The 17,368-nt window shown below is 47.4% G+C and overlaps 1 protein-coding gene across 1 annotated transcript in view; it reads left to right on the forward strand.

Moving 5' to 3' along the window:
* Positions 1-324: 324 nt before the first annotated feature.
* Positions 325-17,368, forward strand: part of LOC138260451 (nicotinamide N-methyltransferase-like) — a 125,292-nt gene continuing 108,248 nt past the window's right edge. The window contains exon 1 of the mRNA XM_069208964.1: positions 325-507. Coding sequence (XP_069065065.1) covers positions 360-507 — 148 coding nt within the window. The 5' untranslated portion in view covers positions 325-359. The remainder of the gene's footprint in view (positions 508-17,368) is intronic.

Raw genomic sequence — 17,368 nt, forward strand, 5'->3', positions numbered from 1 at the left:
CTAATTGTACATGTTTAAGCTTTATAAGAAATGAACCCATTCAATGCTTTCTCTTAAGTCCAGACAAAGACACCCTTCTTGACATGTGACAGGCATATGCTGTGCAAGGTGCCCTGTCATGTTTGGGAGAGTTGTCTTTGAAACAGTAAATGTTCACGAGCAGCCACAGGCTAAAAATATGATCAGCCTTGGGCCATTGACTTTACAGATCAAGGTGAAAGTGTGTTGAAGCTGAAATAGATGGCAGATGTAAACAGAGAATCCTCTGCTTGAAGAGCATTTAAAAGTTAGATTTCTGGCTTTAAAGCAGGAGTGCAAGTAACACTGAATGAGAACAGGAGAAAGCCACACCAGGGAAAATGGCCTCATCTATCGACCTAAAGGAACTCCATGAAAGGTTTTATGATCCACGAAAGCTGATGGAGATTTATTTCACACCCAAATTTTCCTTTTTTGATGATATTATTATTCAGATGTTTTCTAATTTAATCAAAATCTACGCATCAGGTATGCACTATTCATGTTTGTTGTTAGCAGATAAGCTCAGTGATGTGATACCCGTCTTTCGACATAAATACCTACCATAAATACCTTCTCTGAACCATCTGCTGATTGTAATTGTTATGCATTGTTAAGAATCAATTATGACAGGAATGCTAAGGAAAAACTTAAATTATATATAAGATTGTCTCTGTTTCAAGAACTTGTGTTGTGCCCAGCAGAAAGGAAGGGTGAATACTGCCCCATCAATCCAGTGATGTCAGTTAATCCACAAATTGCCAGCAGAAGGGGTCTGGCCTGGTCACTCATGGGACTGAGTTTGAAGCAGCACGAGTGTGAGAAGGTAGCCTCTTTCTAGCATTGCTACCCCCACTTTTGGCCTGTTTGTAAGTATATGTCAGAGTGTTTTTACTGTCTCACTGGGATCCTGCTACCCAGGACCCAAGTGCTCATAGTGAAAACCCTATTTGTCAGTGTGTTTTGCCTCTCTCACTGGGATCCTGCTAGCCAGGACCCCAGTGCTCATAGTTTGTGACCTAAATGTGTATGCCTATGTAGTGCCTAACTGTGTGACTGAGGCTCTGCTAATCAGAACCTCAGTGCTCATGCTCTCTCTGCCTTTACATTTTTCACTATAGGCTAGTGACCATTTTCACCAATTCTAATTGGCACACTGGAACACCCTTATAATTCCCTAGTATATGGTACCTAGGTACCAAGGGTATTGGGGTTCCAGGAGATCCCTATAGGTTGCAGCATTTCTTTTGCCACCCAGGGGGAGCTCAGACAAACCTTTACACAGGACTGCCACTGCAGCCTGAGTGAAATAACGCACACATTATTTCACAGCCATTTCACTGCACTTAAGTAACTTATAAGTCACCTATATGTCTAACCTTCACTTGCTGAAGGTTAGGTGCAAAGTTACTAAGTGTAAGGGCACCCTTGCACTAGCAAAGGTGCCCCCACAGAGTTCAGGGCCATTTCCATGGAATTTGTGAGTGTGGGGACACCATTACACGCGTGCTCTACATATAGGTCAATACCTATATGTAGCTTCACAATGGTAACTCCGAATATGGCCATGTAACATGTCTAAGATCATGGAATTGTCCCCCCATGCCAAATCTGGTATTGAGGTGCCGATTCCATGCATCCTCGGCGCTCCACTATGGACGCTGGGTACTGCCAAACCAGCTCTCGGGGTTTTCTCTGCAGCTACCGCTGCTGCCACCCCACAGACAGGGTTCTGCCCTCCTGGGATCTGGGCAGCCCAGTCCCAGGAAGGCAGAACAAAGAATTTCCTTTTAGAGAGGGTGTTACACCTTCTCCCTTTGGAAATATGTGTTAAAGGCTGGGGAGGGGTAGCCTCTCCAGGCTTCTGGAAATGCTTTGAAGGGCACAGATGGTGCATTCCTTGCATAAGCCAGTCTACACCGGTTTAGGGAACCCCCAGTCCCTGCTCTGCTGTGAAACTGGACAAAGGAAAGGCGAGTGACCACTCCCCTGTCCTTCACCACCCCAGGGGTGGTGCCCAGAGCTCCTCCAGTGTGTCCCAGACCTCTACCATCTTGGATCCAGAGGTGTAAGGGCACTCTGGAGACCTCTGAGTGGCCAGTGCCAGCAGGTGCCATCAGAGACCCCTCCTGATAGGTGCTTACCTGACTAGGTGGCCAATCCTCCTCTGAGGGCTATTTACGGTCTCTCCAGTGGGCTTTTCCTCAGATAACGACTTGCAAGAATTCACAAGAGTTCCTCTGCACCTCTCTCATCGACTACTGCCAAGGATCTACTGCTGACTGCTCCAGGACGCCTGAAAAACTGCAACAAAGTAGCAAGAAGGCTACCAGCGACATTGTAGCTCCTAATCCTGCTGGTTTTCTCGACTGTTTCCTGGTGGTGCATGCTTTGGGGCCTGCCTTCCTTCATCCTGCACTGGCAGTCACAAAGAAATCTCCCGTGGGTTGACAGAATCTTCCACCTGCTCCAGCAGGCACCAAACTTCAGCGTCACTGGTACTCTGGGACCCCTCTCATCCTGACGAGCATGGCCCCTAGAACACAAGTGGTGGACCCAAGTGACCCAGACCATCCAGTGGTCCAGATTTGGAGGAGGTAAGTCCTTGCCTTCCCTCTCCAGACAGTAATCCTGTGCACCATGTGAACTGCAGCTACAAGAGCTTCAATGCACCTTTTCATGAAATCCTGCATGCACAGCCAAGCCTATGTACCCAGCACTCTTTCCTGTGATGCTCAGCTCCCTGAGTTGATCTCCGGTGTTGTCGGACCCTCTTCTGCAGTGTTGAGATGACCACCATGTTCAGACTTCTTGAACCCGTGTTCAAGGACTTCTGAGGGTGTTTCCAGCTTGTGCATGGGCTCTCTACATTGCTGAGGGCCCCCTCTGTCCGCTCTTCTAAGTGGTGACATCCTGGTCCTTCCTGGGCCCAGGCAGCACCCTTTTTCTTCAACTGTGACTCTTGCAGCTAGCAAGGCTTGTTTGCGGTATTTTGCCAAGGAAACAACTTTGCATCCTCCAGCTCTCCGCGGAACATCTTCTGCATGAAGGAGAAGTTCGTAGCACCTTTCGTAGTTGCAGAATCTTCAGCTTCTTCCATCCAGAGGGAGCCCTTGTGCACCTTCATCCGGGGTTTAGTGGGCTCCTGCCCCCCCTGGACACTTTCGCGACTCTTGGACTTGGTCCCCTTCCTTTGAAGGTCCTCAGGTTCAGGAATCCATCCTCAGTGCTTTGCAGTCTGTTGTGGTCTTTGCAAAATCCTCTATCACAACTTTAGTGTGTTTCTGGAGAAATAGTAACACTTTACTCCTACTTTCCAGGCTCTTGGGGTGGGGTATCTTGGACACCCTTAGTGTTGTCTTACACTCCCAGCGACCCTCTACACACTACACTAGCCTAGGGGTCCATTCGTGGTTCACATTCCACTTTCTTAGTACATGGTTTGTGTTGCCCCTAGACCTATTGCATCCTATTGTATACTACAGGGTTTGAACTACTTTCTGACTGTGTTACTTATCTGATTTTGGTTTGTGTGTACATTTTGTGTGTTTTACTTTCTCCCTAAGGGAGTATATCCTCTGAGATATTTTTGGCACATTGTCACTTAAATAAAGTACCTTTATTTTTAGTAACTCTGAGTATTGCCTTTCTTATGATATAGTACCTATATGATGAAGTGGTATTGTAGGAGCTCTGCATGTCTCCTAGTTCAGCCTAAGCTGCTCTGCTATAGCTACCTCTATCAGCCTAAGCTGCTAGAACACTACTAATCTACTAATAAGGTATAACTGGACCTGGCACAAGGTGTAAGTACCATTGGTACCCACTGTAAGCCAAGCCAGCCTCCTACAACGAGTGACTTCCCACACTGCTGAATACCTGCTCTCCCTCAACCTCTATTACCCTCAGGGCCCGCTCTAGGGGGTACGACTGGTGCAGCTGCACTGGGCACTGATGTGGAGGGGGGCACTGACCACATGTTGGGGCGCTGTGTTTAGCAATAGCTTACTATTTAAAACCACCTGATGCAGAGTTTCTTGTGGGTCCAGCTTTCAGTCACCAATAAAATGTCACGATAACGCTTGTGATTAATGTTCCTGTTAGAGAGAGAAGGAGTTTTGTCTGATGACAGTTTGGACTCACTATGAAGCTGTGCAGAGGTTTAATGCGCCTGCTGCAAAGAACAGATCTGTATTTTATGTGGATTAGTAAAGCCAGCCTTTAATAGTACGTTAAACAAATTAAATGTATGAGAGAGAGGGGCTCTGGAGAGATGAGGGGCACTTTTACTGGGTTGTAGAGAGGGAATCCGAGGAGGAGGTCATCATGGGGCACCAAAAAAGATTGTCGCACTAGAGCCGGCTTAAGCCGGCCCAGATGTCCAAAACACAGAAATACCCATCTAAATTAATGTGTATTGTTCAGACATGCAAGAAGATTGCTTAAATGTACCTTTTCTAGTGGCAAAAACATTGAAAATGAGGTTTTATCAACGCTGTTTTGTTGAATGTCATAAATCTAAACATAAATCTCATGTAGCAGTATGGGTATACCTAGTTGTTATTTACAGGAGTCTGACTAGAAAGACGTATAGATTAAATTCATTTGCATAATCAATGAAATTCATTAGAAGAACAAAGCATAATAATTTTAACCGTAAAATACATTTTAAAATGTTGCTGCCCAAAAATAGAAATTAAAACATCCATGAGTCACACGGCCAGGTGACAATTAAATTTATAAATTAATTTCCCCAAAAATAGTTGAATCCATCAAACACAGAAGTAGTTTCTTTACATGATCAATATACCTCACTGAACAACTTATCAAATGAAGATCTTCACCTTTCAAACGCCTTCTAAGGCTCAGTCTAGTAAACTGTGCCTTTAGAAGCTGCTGTCAGTGCATAATTCGGGCTATATTTATACCCAAGTGGTGCTGCACAGCGTAGCAAGTCTCCTTACTGTTTTGTGCCACAGGCAAAGGGCAGGAATGTGCTGTATTTAAAAGAATATGGAGAAGGTTTGCCAATGTCCCTGCGATGGCGCCATTTTGGCAGGCTAGCACAAAAGCGGGCACCCATGGGGCAAGGGTGCCTATGTTGTAAGCAGGATTGTTTTTGTACAGGAATAAACACCTTCCTGCACAAAAACAATCCCTTGAGACATTTTCATCTTTCTATGTTTGCTGCAGAATGCATCACACATGCAAAGTGGGAAAAAATAAAGATATTTCTCCTCGTTACGCCTCACCTGGGGAGCCGGAGGCTTTTCACACATTCCCAGGTATACCACTTCCGGTAAATCTGGGAATGCATCAAAATACACCCATGCGATACCCATAGAACACCTCTCTGGGGCAGAGTAACGTAATGCAGTGATTTATGCTGTGTTGTTTTTCTCCAGATTTATGAAGCCACTCAGGGCCACACAAGGTGGCCTTGTGAGGCTTCATAAATTGCATTTTGGCCTTGTGTCACACTTGCACCACGTTGCGTGGAGCAAGAGCGACGCTACCCCCCAACATAAATATGCCTCAAAATACGCATAGAAACAAACAATATGGAGTACTCAAAAACTTGTACTCAAAAACCTACAGCGTACCTGCTTGACATTCTTCTTCCAAACACAGAAAGAAAAGATGTCCAATGCAGACAAATTTAAGTTCTGACAAAAATAAAGTAAGATTGATGGAGTTGCTAAGAGAACAAGTCCTGGATCATCCACACATGTACTTTGCCCCTCGTATCTTCATCATCAGGGGCATCTCCATTGAAAAACTGCTTTCTGTGTTTTAATATCTTAGTACCATTATCTTCATCGTTTGTGCATTCATACATTAGTTATGGTTAGACCAATAAATACATAATGCACTGAAAGTCCTCTGTAGTCCAAGACATGGCAGGTCCAACAGGCTATCCTTCCTTACCGCCGGCAGTGAAAAAATAGTGGAACTAACTATTTGGTTCAAAACACAGAATTATTCCATCTCATGCAAATTCACTTACACCCTGATATTATCTGTGTGTTTTAACCAACATTAAGGGCCTGATTGCGACTTTGGCGGAGGGGATTACTCCGTCCCAAATGTGACGGTTACCCCGCCCGCCGTATTACGAGTTCCATGGGAAATAATGGACTTGTAATTCGGCGTCCGACCTGGGCACAGGGTGTAAGTACCACAAGATACCCACTATAAGCCAGGCCAGCCTCCTACAAGGCTCCAGACCACAGAACAGTCTTTTCAGGTGCAGAAGAACAGTCTTGTTGAGTACACAGCAGGCCATAGCACCAGGCAGTCCTCTGAGAGACTGTCCAAACGTCAAGAAAGTGACACCAATAGTGGGTCTGGGAGCCTTATTTTTATACTGAGTGCCTTCTCTGAAGTTGGGAGAAGTTTCTAGAAATTTCTCCTTGAAGTGCTTGGAACTTCCTGACTCCCCTGCCCTGGCTCCAGGCTGCCTGTAGAACAATATGGAGATGATAAGCCCTTTGTTTTGCCTCTTCAGCTACAAGTGGAGCTCTGCCCCCATACTGCCAACAGATGGCCCATTTAGGCACCCCTAATCCCTCTACTGTGTGACAGTCTGGGAGGAATTCACAAAGTCTAACTGTCAGTTATACCAGACATGTGACCCAGGGGAGGCTGCAGGAATCAAATGGCTAAGGGCATGAAAATGCCAACTTTTTAGTAATGACAATTGTAATTCTAAATCAGACTTTACCAATACCAAACTTCTCTGCAGACAAACGTTAGCAGTTATTATAAGTAACAAGGCAACCTAATGTTATCCTATGGGACAGGTACGCCTCACAGTTTGTGCTTTTTGGCACTATTTTTACTTAAATCTCTAAACATTCATAACTTCAGTAATACTGCTTGGATTGTTGTCTTTTACGTATGTACTCCCCCTCTCTAATTTGGTGTGGGGTGTTTCTTTTGTTGTGTCATCACTTTATTACTGTTTGTATGCTGCATAAATACTCCGCAGCCATGGAGGATTCACAAGGGCAGTGGTAAACCGGCGGGAGACCGCCGGTTTACCCTTTCTGGCCGCGGCTGAACCGCCGCGGTCAGAATGCCCTCGGGAGCACCGCCAGCCTGTTGGCGGTGCTCCCGTGGTCGGTGACCCTGGCGGTCACCGGCCGCCAGGGTCAGAATGACCCCCTTAGTGTGGTTTACTCCGCCAAGGATTGTGGCTGTTGCTTGACCAGGGTTCAAATCCCAGTCAACCAACAGCCCAATTTCTCACTTTAGTGTTCAGCGCTGTAGATCAGAACTTGTGTTTGTGCAGTGCCATGTAGTGACTTGTGTTACTCAAAAATCCCAGATAAATAATTATACATCAGAATTGACTTCTTTTTAGATTCTTCCTAGTTTTCTTTTGGCTGTTTTAAGTTTAAGTGCCCTACCTCCCTTTTTTACGGCGATGGAGCTGTGCAACTTTGACACTCTCAGCAGAGCTGAGCTGCTGCAGCTCTACAAATGGAAGTGGCTGGACCAGACAAGAGCCACCAGACGTCATCTCTGGGTAGCCATGAGAGCCTTTGAGGAAGTTCAGAGGTGGCAGTCCACCACAGGATATTATGATGACGATGATAATGAGGAGGGAGGAGCACCATCAGAGGTTGAGAAGATTGTGGACCCAGCCCTGGGTCCTAAGTTGCAAAGGGAGTCCAGCCAGCTCAACCATGATGGCTGCCCAGGAGGGGTTAGGAGCAGTGTGTCTGCCAGGGGCTTGAACCCAGAGATGCTAGACTGAGGACAAGAAGGCAGAGAGGGACCTCAAGCTGCAGCTGGCCTAGATGAAGCTGGAAATAGAGGAGAGAAAGGCTGAGGCTGAGAGAAACTTAGAGGAGAAGAGACTGACCATGGAGGGGAGGAGAATGATCCATGAGCTCAGTCTTAAAGAGCTGGACATGAAAGCCAAACAGGTGGAGTCCAGCAGTAATGGTTCCAGTTTACGTGCAGTGTCCACTGGAGAGGTGAGAGGCTGCATACCACAGGAACTGGTACCCAATTTGTTGGTGGGAGATGATATTGATAAATTATTTTTTGCTTATGAGGTAGCTCTGGCAGTACATAAGTCCCCAGAGGTGTGCTGGGGGAGGCGGGTGTGAGAAGGTAGCCTCTTTCTAGCCTTGTTACCCCCACTTTTGGCCTGTTTGTGAGTGTATGTCAGGGTGTTTGTCACTGTTTTCACTGTCTCACTGGGATCCTGATAGCCAGGCCTCAGTGCTCATAGTGAAAACACTATGTTTTCAGTATGTTTGTTATGTGTCACTGGGATCCTGCTGGTCAGGACCCCAGTGCTCATAAGTTTGTGGCCTATATGTATGTGTCACTGGGGCCCTGTCACACAGGGCCCCAGTGCTCATAGGTGTGCATGTATATGTTCCCTGTGTGGTGCCTAACTGTCTCACTGAGGCTCTGCTAACCAGAACCTCAGTGGTTATGCTCTCTCATTACTTTCAAATTGTCACTAACAGGCTAGTGACCAATTTTACCAATTTACATTGGCTTACTGGAACACCCTTATAATTCCCTAGTATATGGTACTAAGGTACCCAGGGTATTGGGGTTCCAGGAGATCCCTATGGGCTGCAGCAATTCTTTTGCCACCCATAGGGAGCTCTGACAATTCTTACACAGGCCTGCCACTGCAGCCTGAGTGAAATAACGTCCACGTTATTTCACAGCCATTTTACACTGCACTTAAGTAACTTATAAGTCACCTATATGTCTAACCTTTACCTGGTAAAGGTTAGGTGCAAAGTTACTTAGTGTGAGGGCACCCTGGCACTAGCCAAGGTGCCCCCACATTGTTCAGAGCCAATTCACTGAACTTTGTGAGTGCGGGGACACCATTACACGCGTGCACTACATATAGGTCACTACCTATATGTAGCTTCACCATGGTAACTCCGAATATGGCCATGTAACATGTCTATGATCATGGAATTGCCCCCTCTATGCCATCCTGGCATAGTTGGCACAATCCCATGATCCCAGTGGTCTGTAGCACAGACCCTGGTACTGCCAAACTGCCCTTCCTGGGGTTTCACTGCAGCTGCTGCTGCTGCCAACCCCTCAGACAGGCAGCTGCCCTCCTGGGGTCCAGCCAGGCCTGGCCCAGGATGGCAGAACAAAGAACTTCCTCTGAGAGAGGGTGTGACACCCTCTCCCTTTGGAAAATGGTGTGAAGGCAGGGGAGGAGTAGCCTCCCCCAGCCTCTGGAAATGCTTTGTTGGGCACAGAGGTGCCCAATTCTGCATAAGCCAGTCTACACCGGTTCAGGGACCCCTTAGCCCCTGCTCTGGCGCGAAACTGGACAAAGGAAAGGGGAGTGACCACTCCCCTGACCTGCACCTCCCCTGGGAGGTGTCCAGAGCTCCTCCAGTGTGCTCCAGACCTCTGCCATCTTGGAAACAGAGGTGCTGCTGGCACACTGGACTGCTCTGAGTGGCCAGTGCCACCAGGTGACGTCAGAGACTCCTTGTGATAGGCTCCTTCAGGTGTTAGTAGCCTTTCCTCTCTCCTAGGTAGCCAAACCCTCTTTTCTGGCTATTTAGGGTCTCTGTCTCTGGGGAAACTTTAGATAACGAATGCATGAGCTCAGCCGAGTTCCTCTGCATCTCCCTCTTCACCTTCTGATAAGGAATCGACCGCTGACCGCGCTGGAAGCCTGCAAACCTGCAACATAGTAGCAAAGACGACTACTGCAACTCTGTAACGCTGATCCTGCCGCCTTCTCGACTGTTTTCCTGCTTGTGCATGCTGTGGGGGTAGTCTGCCTCCTCTCTGCACCAGAAGCTCCGAAGAAATCTCCCGTGGGTCGACGGAATCTTCCCCCTGCAACCGCAGGCACCAAAAAGCTGCATCTCCGGTCCCTTGGGTCTCCTCTCAGCACGACGAGCGAGGTCCCTCGAATCCAGCGACACCGTCCAAGTGACCCCCACAGTCCAGTGACTCTTCAGCCCAAGTTTGGTGGAGGTAAGTCCTTGCCTCACCTCGCTGGGCTGCATTGCTGGGAACCGCGACTTTGCAAGCTTCTCCGGCCCCTGTGCACTTCCGGCGGAAATCCTGTGTGCACAGCCAAGCCTGGGTCCACGGCACTCTAACCTGCATTGCACGACTTTCTAAGTTGGTCTCCGGCGACGTGGGACTCCTTTGTGCAACTTCGGCGAGCACCGTTTCACGCATCCTCGTAGTGCCTGTTTCTGGCACTTCTCCGGGTGCTACCTGCTTCAGTGAGGGCTCTTTGTCTTGCTCGACGTCCCCTCTCTCTGCAGGTCCAATTTGCGACCTTCTGGTCCCTCCTGGGCCCCAGCAGCGTCCAAAAACGCCAAACGCACGATTTGCGTGTAGCAAGGCTTGTTGGCGTCCATCCGGCGGGAAAACACTTCTGCACGACTCTCCAAGGCGTGGGGGATCCATCCTCCAAAGGGGAAGTCTCTAGCCCTTGTCGTTCCTGCAGTATTCACAGTTCTTCAGCCTAGTAAGAGCTTCTTTGCACCAACCGCTGGCATTTCTTGGGCATCTGCCCATCTCCGAGCTGCTTGTGACTTTTGGACTTGGTCCCCTTGTTCCACAGGTACCTTCAGACAGGAATCCATCGTTGTTGCATTGCTGATTTGTGTTTTCCTTGCATTCTCCCTCTAACACGACTATATTGTCCTTAGGGGAACTTTGGTGCACTTTGCACTCACTTTTCAGGGTCTTGGGGAGGGTTATTTTTCTAACTCTCACTATTTTCTAATAGTCCCAGCGACCCTCTACAAGGTCACATAGGTTTGGGGTCCATTCGTGGTTCACATTCCACTTTTGGAGTATATGGTTTGTGTTGCCCCTATCCCTATGTTTCCCCATTGCATCCTATTGTAACTATACATTGTTTGCACTGTTTTCTAAGACTATACTGCATATTTTTGCTATTGTGTATATATATCTTGTGTATATTTCCTATCCTCTCACTGAGGGTACACTCTAAGATACTTTGGCATATTGTCATAAAAATAAAGTACCTTTATTTTTAGTATAACTGTGTATTGTGTTTTCTTATGATATTGTGCATATGACACTAAGTGGTACTGTAGTAGCTTCACACGTCTCCTAGTTCAGCCTAAGCTGCTCTGCTAAGCTACCATTATCTATCAGCCTAAGCTGCTAGACACCCTATACACTAATAAGGGATAACTGGGCCTGGTGCAAGGTGCAAGTACCCCTTGGTACTCACTACAAGCCAGTCCAGCCTCCTACATTGGTTGTGCAGTGGTGGGATAAGTGCTTGAGACTACTTACCACTCTTGTCATTGTACTTTTCATAAGAGAAAAATATACAAAACAAGGTCAGTGTATATACACATAGCCAAAAAGTTTTGCATTTCCTCTTTTCACTCTTTTCTAAGTGCTGAAAAGTACTACTAAACTTTCAAAAAGTTCTTAAAAGTTTAAAAAGTTTTTTTTCTGTCTTTCCAAAAAGTTCTGAAAACTTTTTTCTCTTTTGTCTATCACTTTAACTCTCTCTAAAAATGTCTGGCACAGGCCAAAAAGTTGAACTGTCCAAACTTGCATATGATCACCTTAGCTGGAAAGGAGCAAGGAGTCTCTGCATAGAGAGAGGTTTGAGTGTAGGGAAGAATCCTTCCTTAGAACTGTTAATTAATATGCTTAGAGTACAGGATAAGGCCATAAGTGCCCAATCTGTAGAAAAAGTAGCTAATGGTTCTCAATCTGATCCAGGGACTCCCCCAGGAAAAGGTTCAGGAAAGAAACTTCTCAGCCTGCCCATTACTAGACAGTCTAGCATAGTTGGTACAGAGGTTGAATCACATCATACTGATGATGTGCTCTCACATTATGCTGGGAGCCAAGCTGTTAGGGTGCCCTCTGTAAGGGACAGGTCTCCTTCTGTTCATTCCCATCATACCTCTGTATCTAGAAATGTCCCTCCCACCCACCCTGATGACAGATTGTTAGAAAGGGAGCTCAATAGATTGAGAGTGGAGCAAACCAGACTGAAGCTCAAGAAGCAACAGCTGGATTTGGATAGACAGTCTTTAGAAATAGAGAGGGAAAGACAGAAGATGGGTTTAGATACCCATGGTGGCAGCAGCAGTATTCCCCATAGTCATCCTGCAAAAGAGCATGATTCCAGGAATCTGCATAAGATAGTTCCCCCTTATAAGGAGGGGGATGACATTAACAAGTGGTTTGCTGCACTTGAGAGGGCCTGTGCTGTACAGGATGTCCCTCAAAGGCAGTGGGCTGCTATCCTATGGCTATCATTTAGTGGAAAGGGTAGGGATAGACTCCTTACTGTGAAAGAAAATGATGCCAATAATTTTACAGTTCTTAAGAATGCACTCCTGGATGGTTATGGCTTAACCACTGAACAATACAGGATAAAGTTCAGAGAGACCAAAAAGGAGTCTTCACAAGACTGGGTTGATTTCATTGACCATTCAGTGAAGGCCTTGGAGGGGTGGTTACATGGCAGTAAAGTTACTGATTATGAAAGCCTGTATAACACAATCCTGAGAGAGCATATACTTAATAATTGTGTGTCTGATTTGTTGCACCAGTACCTGGTAGACTCTGATCTGACCTCTCCCCAAGAATTGGGAAAGAAGGCAGACAAATGGGTCAGAACAAGGGTGAACAGAAAAGTTCATACAGGGGGTGACAAAGATGGCAATAAGAAGAAAGATGGTGAAAAATCTCAAGATAAGCATGGGGATAAGGGTAAAACCAAAGATCCCACTTCAAATCTTAAACACTCTTCAGAGGGTGGGGATAAAACTAATTCTTCCTCTTCTTCCCAACCTGCACACATTAAAAAGCCTTGGTGCTTTGTGTGTAAAAACAGAGGCCATAGGCCAGGGGATAAGTCCTGTCCAGGTAAACCCCCTGAGCCTACCACCACTAATACATCAAGCTCTAGTGCCCCTAGCAGTAGTGGTACTAGTGGTGGGACTGCTGGCAACAGTCAAGCAAAGGGTGTAGTTGGGTTCACTTATGGGTCCATAGTGGAAACTGATGTCATCAGTCCCAAGACAGTTTCTGTCACACCTAGTGGCATTGGCCTTGCCACACTGGCTGCTTGTCCCCTTACAATGGATAAGTACAGGCAGACAGTTTCAATAAATGGTGTTGAGGCCTTGGCCTACAGGGACACAGGTGCCAGTTTCACTTTGGTGACTGAAAACCTAGTGCCTCCTGAACAACACATCATTGGACAACAGTATAAGATTATTGATGTCCATAACTCCACTAAGTTTCTTCCCTTAGCTATAATTCAGTTTAGTTGGGGTGGAGTTACTGGCCCTAAGCAGGTGGTGGTATCACCTAGCTTACCTGTAGACTGTCTCTTAGGTAATGACCTAGAGGCCTCAGGTTGGGCTGATGTAGAGTTTTATGCCCATGCAGCCATGCTGGGCATCCCTGAGGAATTGTTCCCTCTCATTTCTACTGAAATGAAAAAGCAAAGGAGAGAAGGCCTGAAAACTCAGGATCCCTCTCCATCAACAGGTAAAAAGGGTATCACAGTATCCCCTAACCACCCTACCATTCAGGATACCATTCCTGTGGTGGGAGAAACCTCTCCTGGGGTGGCACCTGTTCCAAGGGAATCATCAGCTGGCATAGCTGGACTCCCTGAGGTAGAAGTACCTCTCTGTGGGATAACTAACATTGGTGACAAAAAGAGCACCATTTTAGTTAACATGGAGCATCCCTCCAACCCTCCCAGAGAAACTTTAGTGCAGAAACCCTGTACTGCCGCACAACACTTAGGACAGCATCCCTGCCCTAGTGTGGAGCTCATAGGACAGCATCCCTGCCCTGCTCCAACTCAAGAGAAACAGCATCCCTGTTCTCTCTTCCAGCCAAATGGACAAAGTTTTTGCCCAGCTATGGCTTTTCTGAGACAGCATCCCTGTCTGGCATTTCCATCACTACAAATAGGTTCAGTGGACAATTCCCACTGCTCTAAACTAAAACTTACTGATAGAAACTCTGAAAATACATCTTCACATTGTTGCTTAGCTAAAAAACTTCAAACAGGGTGGTTTACATCCCCACAGGGAAGTAACCATATAGTGGATGATAAAGGGAGTAACCAGTCTATTGCAGAGCTACTCTCTACTTATCACCACTTAGACAATAAAGTCTCAACTGGCCAAGGTTAGCCTTATTGTCCTTCGTTTGGGGGGGGGTTGTGTGAGAAGGTAGCCTCTTTCTAGCCTTGTTACCCCCACTTTTGGCCTGTTTGTGAGTGTATGTCAGGGTGTTTGTCACTGTTTTCACTGTCTCACTGGGATCCTGATAGCCAGGCCTCAGTGCTCATAGTGAAAACACTATGTTTTCAGTATGTTTGTTATGTGTCACTGGGATCCTGCTGGTCAGGACCCCAGTGCTCATAAGTTTGTGGCCTATATGTATGTGTCACTGGGGCCCTGTCACACAGGGCCCCAGTGCTCATAGGTGTGCATGTATATGTTCCCTGTGTGGTGCCTAACTGTCTCACTGAGGCTCTGCTAACCAGAACCTCAGTGGTTATGCTCTCTCATTACTTTCAAATTGTCACTAACAGGCTAGTGACCAATTTTACCAATTTACATTGGCTTACTGGAACACCCTTATAATTCCCTAGTATATGGTACTAAGGTACCCAGGGTATTGGGGTTCCAGGAGATCCCTATGGGCTGCAGCAATTCTTTTGCCACCCATAGGGAGCTCTGACAATTCTTACACAGGCCTGCCACTGCAGCCTGAGTGAAATAACGTCCACGTTATTTCACAGCCATTTTACACTGCACTTAAGTAACTTATAAGTCACCTATATGTCTAACCTTTACCTGGTAAAGGTTAGGTGCAAAGTTACTTAGTGTGAGGGCACCCTGGCACTAGCCAAGGTGCCCCCACATTGTTCAGAGCCAATTCACTGAACTTTGTGAGTGCGGGGACACCATTACACGCGTGCACTACATATAGGTCACTACCTATATGTAGCTTCACCATGGTAACTCCGAATATGGCCATGTAACATGTCTATGATCATGGAATTGCCCCCTCTATGCCATCCTGGCATAGTTGGCACAATCCCATGATCCCAGTGGTCTGTAGCACAGACCCTGGTACTGCCAAACTGCCCTTCCTGGGGTTTCACTGCAGCTGCTGCTGCTGCCAACCCCTCAGACAGGCAGCTGCCCTCCTGGGGTCCAGCCAGGCCTGGCCCAGGATGGCAGAACAAAGAACTTCCTCTGAGAGAGGGTGTGACACCCTCTCCCTTTGGAAAATGGTGTGAAGGCAGGGGAGGAGTAGCCTCCCCCAGCCTCTGGAAATGCTTTGTTGGGCACAGAGGTGCCCAATTCTGCATAAGCCAGTCTACACCGGTTCAGGGACCCCTTAGCCCCTGCTCTGGCGCGAAACTGGACAAAGGAAAGGGGAGTGACCACTCCCCTGACCTGCACCTCCCCTGGGAGGTGTCCAGAGCTCCTCCAGTGTGCTCCAGACCTCTGCCATCTTGGAAACAGAGGTGCTGCTGGCACACTGGACTGCTCTGAGTGGCCAGTGCCACCAGGTGACGTCAGAGACTCCTTGTGATAGGCTCCTTCAGGTGTTAGTAGCCTTTCCTCTCTCCTAGGTAGCCAAACCCTCTTTTCTGGCTATTTAGGGTCTCTGTCTCTGGGGAAACTTTAGATAACGAATGCATGAGCTCAGCCGAGTTCCTCTGCATCTCCCTCTTCACCTTCTGATAAGGAATCGACCGCTGACCGCGCTGGAAGCCTGCAAACCTGCAACATAGTAGCAAAGACGACTACTGCAACTCTGTAACGCTGATCCTGCCGCCTTCTCGACTGTTTTCCTGCTTGTGCATGCTGTGGGGGTAGTCTGCCTCCTCTCTGCACCAGAAGCTCCGAAGAAATCTCCCGTGGGTCGACGGAATCTTCCCCCTGCAACCGCAGGCACCAAAAAGCTGCATCTCCGGTCCCTTGGGTCTCCTCTCAGCACGACGAGCGAGGTCCCTCGAATCCAGCGACACCGTCCAAGTGACCCCCACAGTCCAGTGACTCTTCAGCCCAAGTTTGGTGGAGGTAAGTCCTTGCCTCACCTCGCTGGGCTGCATTGCTGGGAACCGCGACTTTGCAAGCTTCTCCGGCCCCTGTGCACTTCCGGCGGAAATCCTGTGTGCACAGCCAAGCCTGGGTCCACGGCACTCTAACCTGCATTGCACGACTTTCTAAGTTGGTCTCCGGCGACGTGGGACTCCTTTGTGCAACTTCGGCGAGCACCGTTTCACGCATCCTCGTAGTGCCTGTTTCTGGCACTTCTCCGGGTGCTACCTGCTTCAGTGAGGGCTCTTTGTCTTGCTCGACGTCCCCTCTCTCTGCAGGTCCAATTTGCGACCTTCTGGTCCCTCCTGGGCCCCAGCAGCGTCCAAAAACGCCAAACGCACGATTTGCGTGTAGCAAGGCTTGTTGGCGTCCATCCGGCGGGAAAACACTTCTGCACGACTCTCCAAGGCGTGGGGGATCCATCCTCCAAAGGGGAAGTCTCTAGCCCTTGTCGTTCCTGCAGTATTCACAGTTCTTCAGCCTAGTAAGAGCTTCTTTGCACCAACCGCTGGCATTTCTTGGGCATCTGCCCATCTCCGAGCTGCTTGTGACTTTTGGACTTGGTCCCCTTGTTCCACAGGTACCTTCAGACAGGAATCCATCGTTGTTGCATTGCTGATTTGTGTTTTCCTTGCATTCTCCCTCTAACACGACTATATTGTCCTTAGGGGAACTTTGGTGCACTTTGCACTCACTTTTCAGGGTCTTGGGGAGGGTTATTTTTCTAACTCTCACTATTTTCTAATAGTCCCAGCGACCCTCTACAAGGTCACATAGGTTTGGGGTCCATTCGTGGTTCACATTCCACTTTTGGAGTATATGGTTTGTGTTGCCCCTATCCCTATGTTTCCCCATTGCATCCTATTGTAACTATACATTGTTTGCACTGTTTTCTAAGACTATACTGCATATTTTTGCTATTGTGTATATATATCTTGTGTATATTTCCTATCCTCTCACTGAGGGTACACTCTAAGATACTTTGGCATATTGTCATAAAAATAAAGTACCTTTATTTTTAGTATAACTGTGTATTGTGTTTTCTTATGATATTGTGCATATGACACTAAGTGGTACTGTAGTAGCTTCACACGTCTCCTAGTTCAGCCTAAGCTGCTCTGCTAAGCTACCATTATCTATCAGCCTAAGCTGCTAGACACCCTATACACTAATAAGGGATAACTGGGCCTGGTGCAAGGTGCAAGTACCCCTTGGTACTCACTACAAGCCAG

The sequence above is a fragment of the Pleurodeles waltl genome, chromosome 2_1 (genome assembly GCF_031143425.1).
Source record: "Pleurodeles waltl isolate 20211129_DDA chromosome 2_1, aPleWal1.hap1.20221129, whole genome shotgun sequence".
Taxonomy (NCBI): domain Eukaryota; kingdom Metazoa; phylum Chordata; class Amphibia; order Caudata; family Salamandridae; genus Pleurodeles; species Pleurodeles waltl.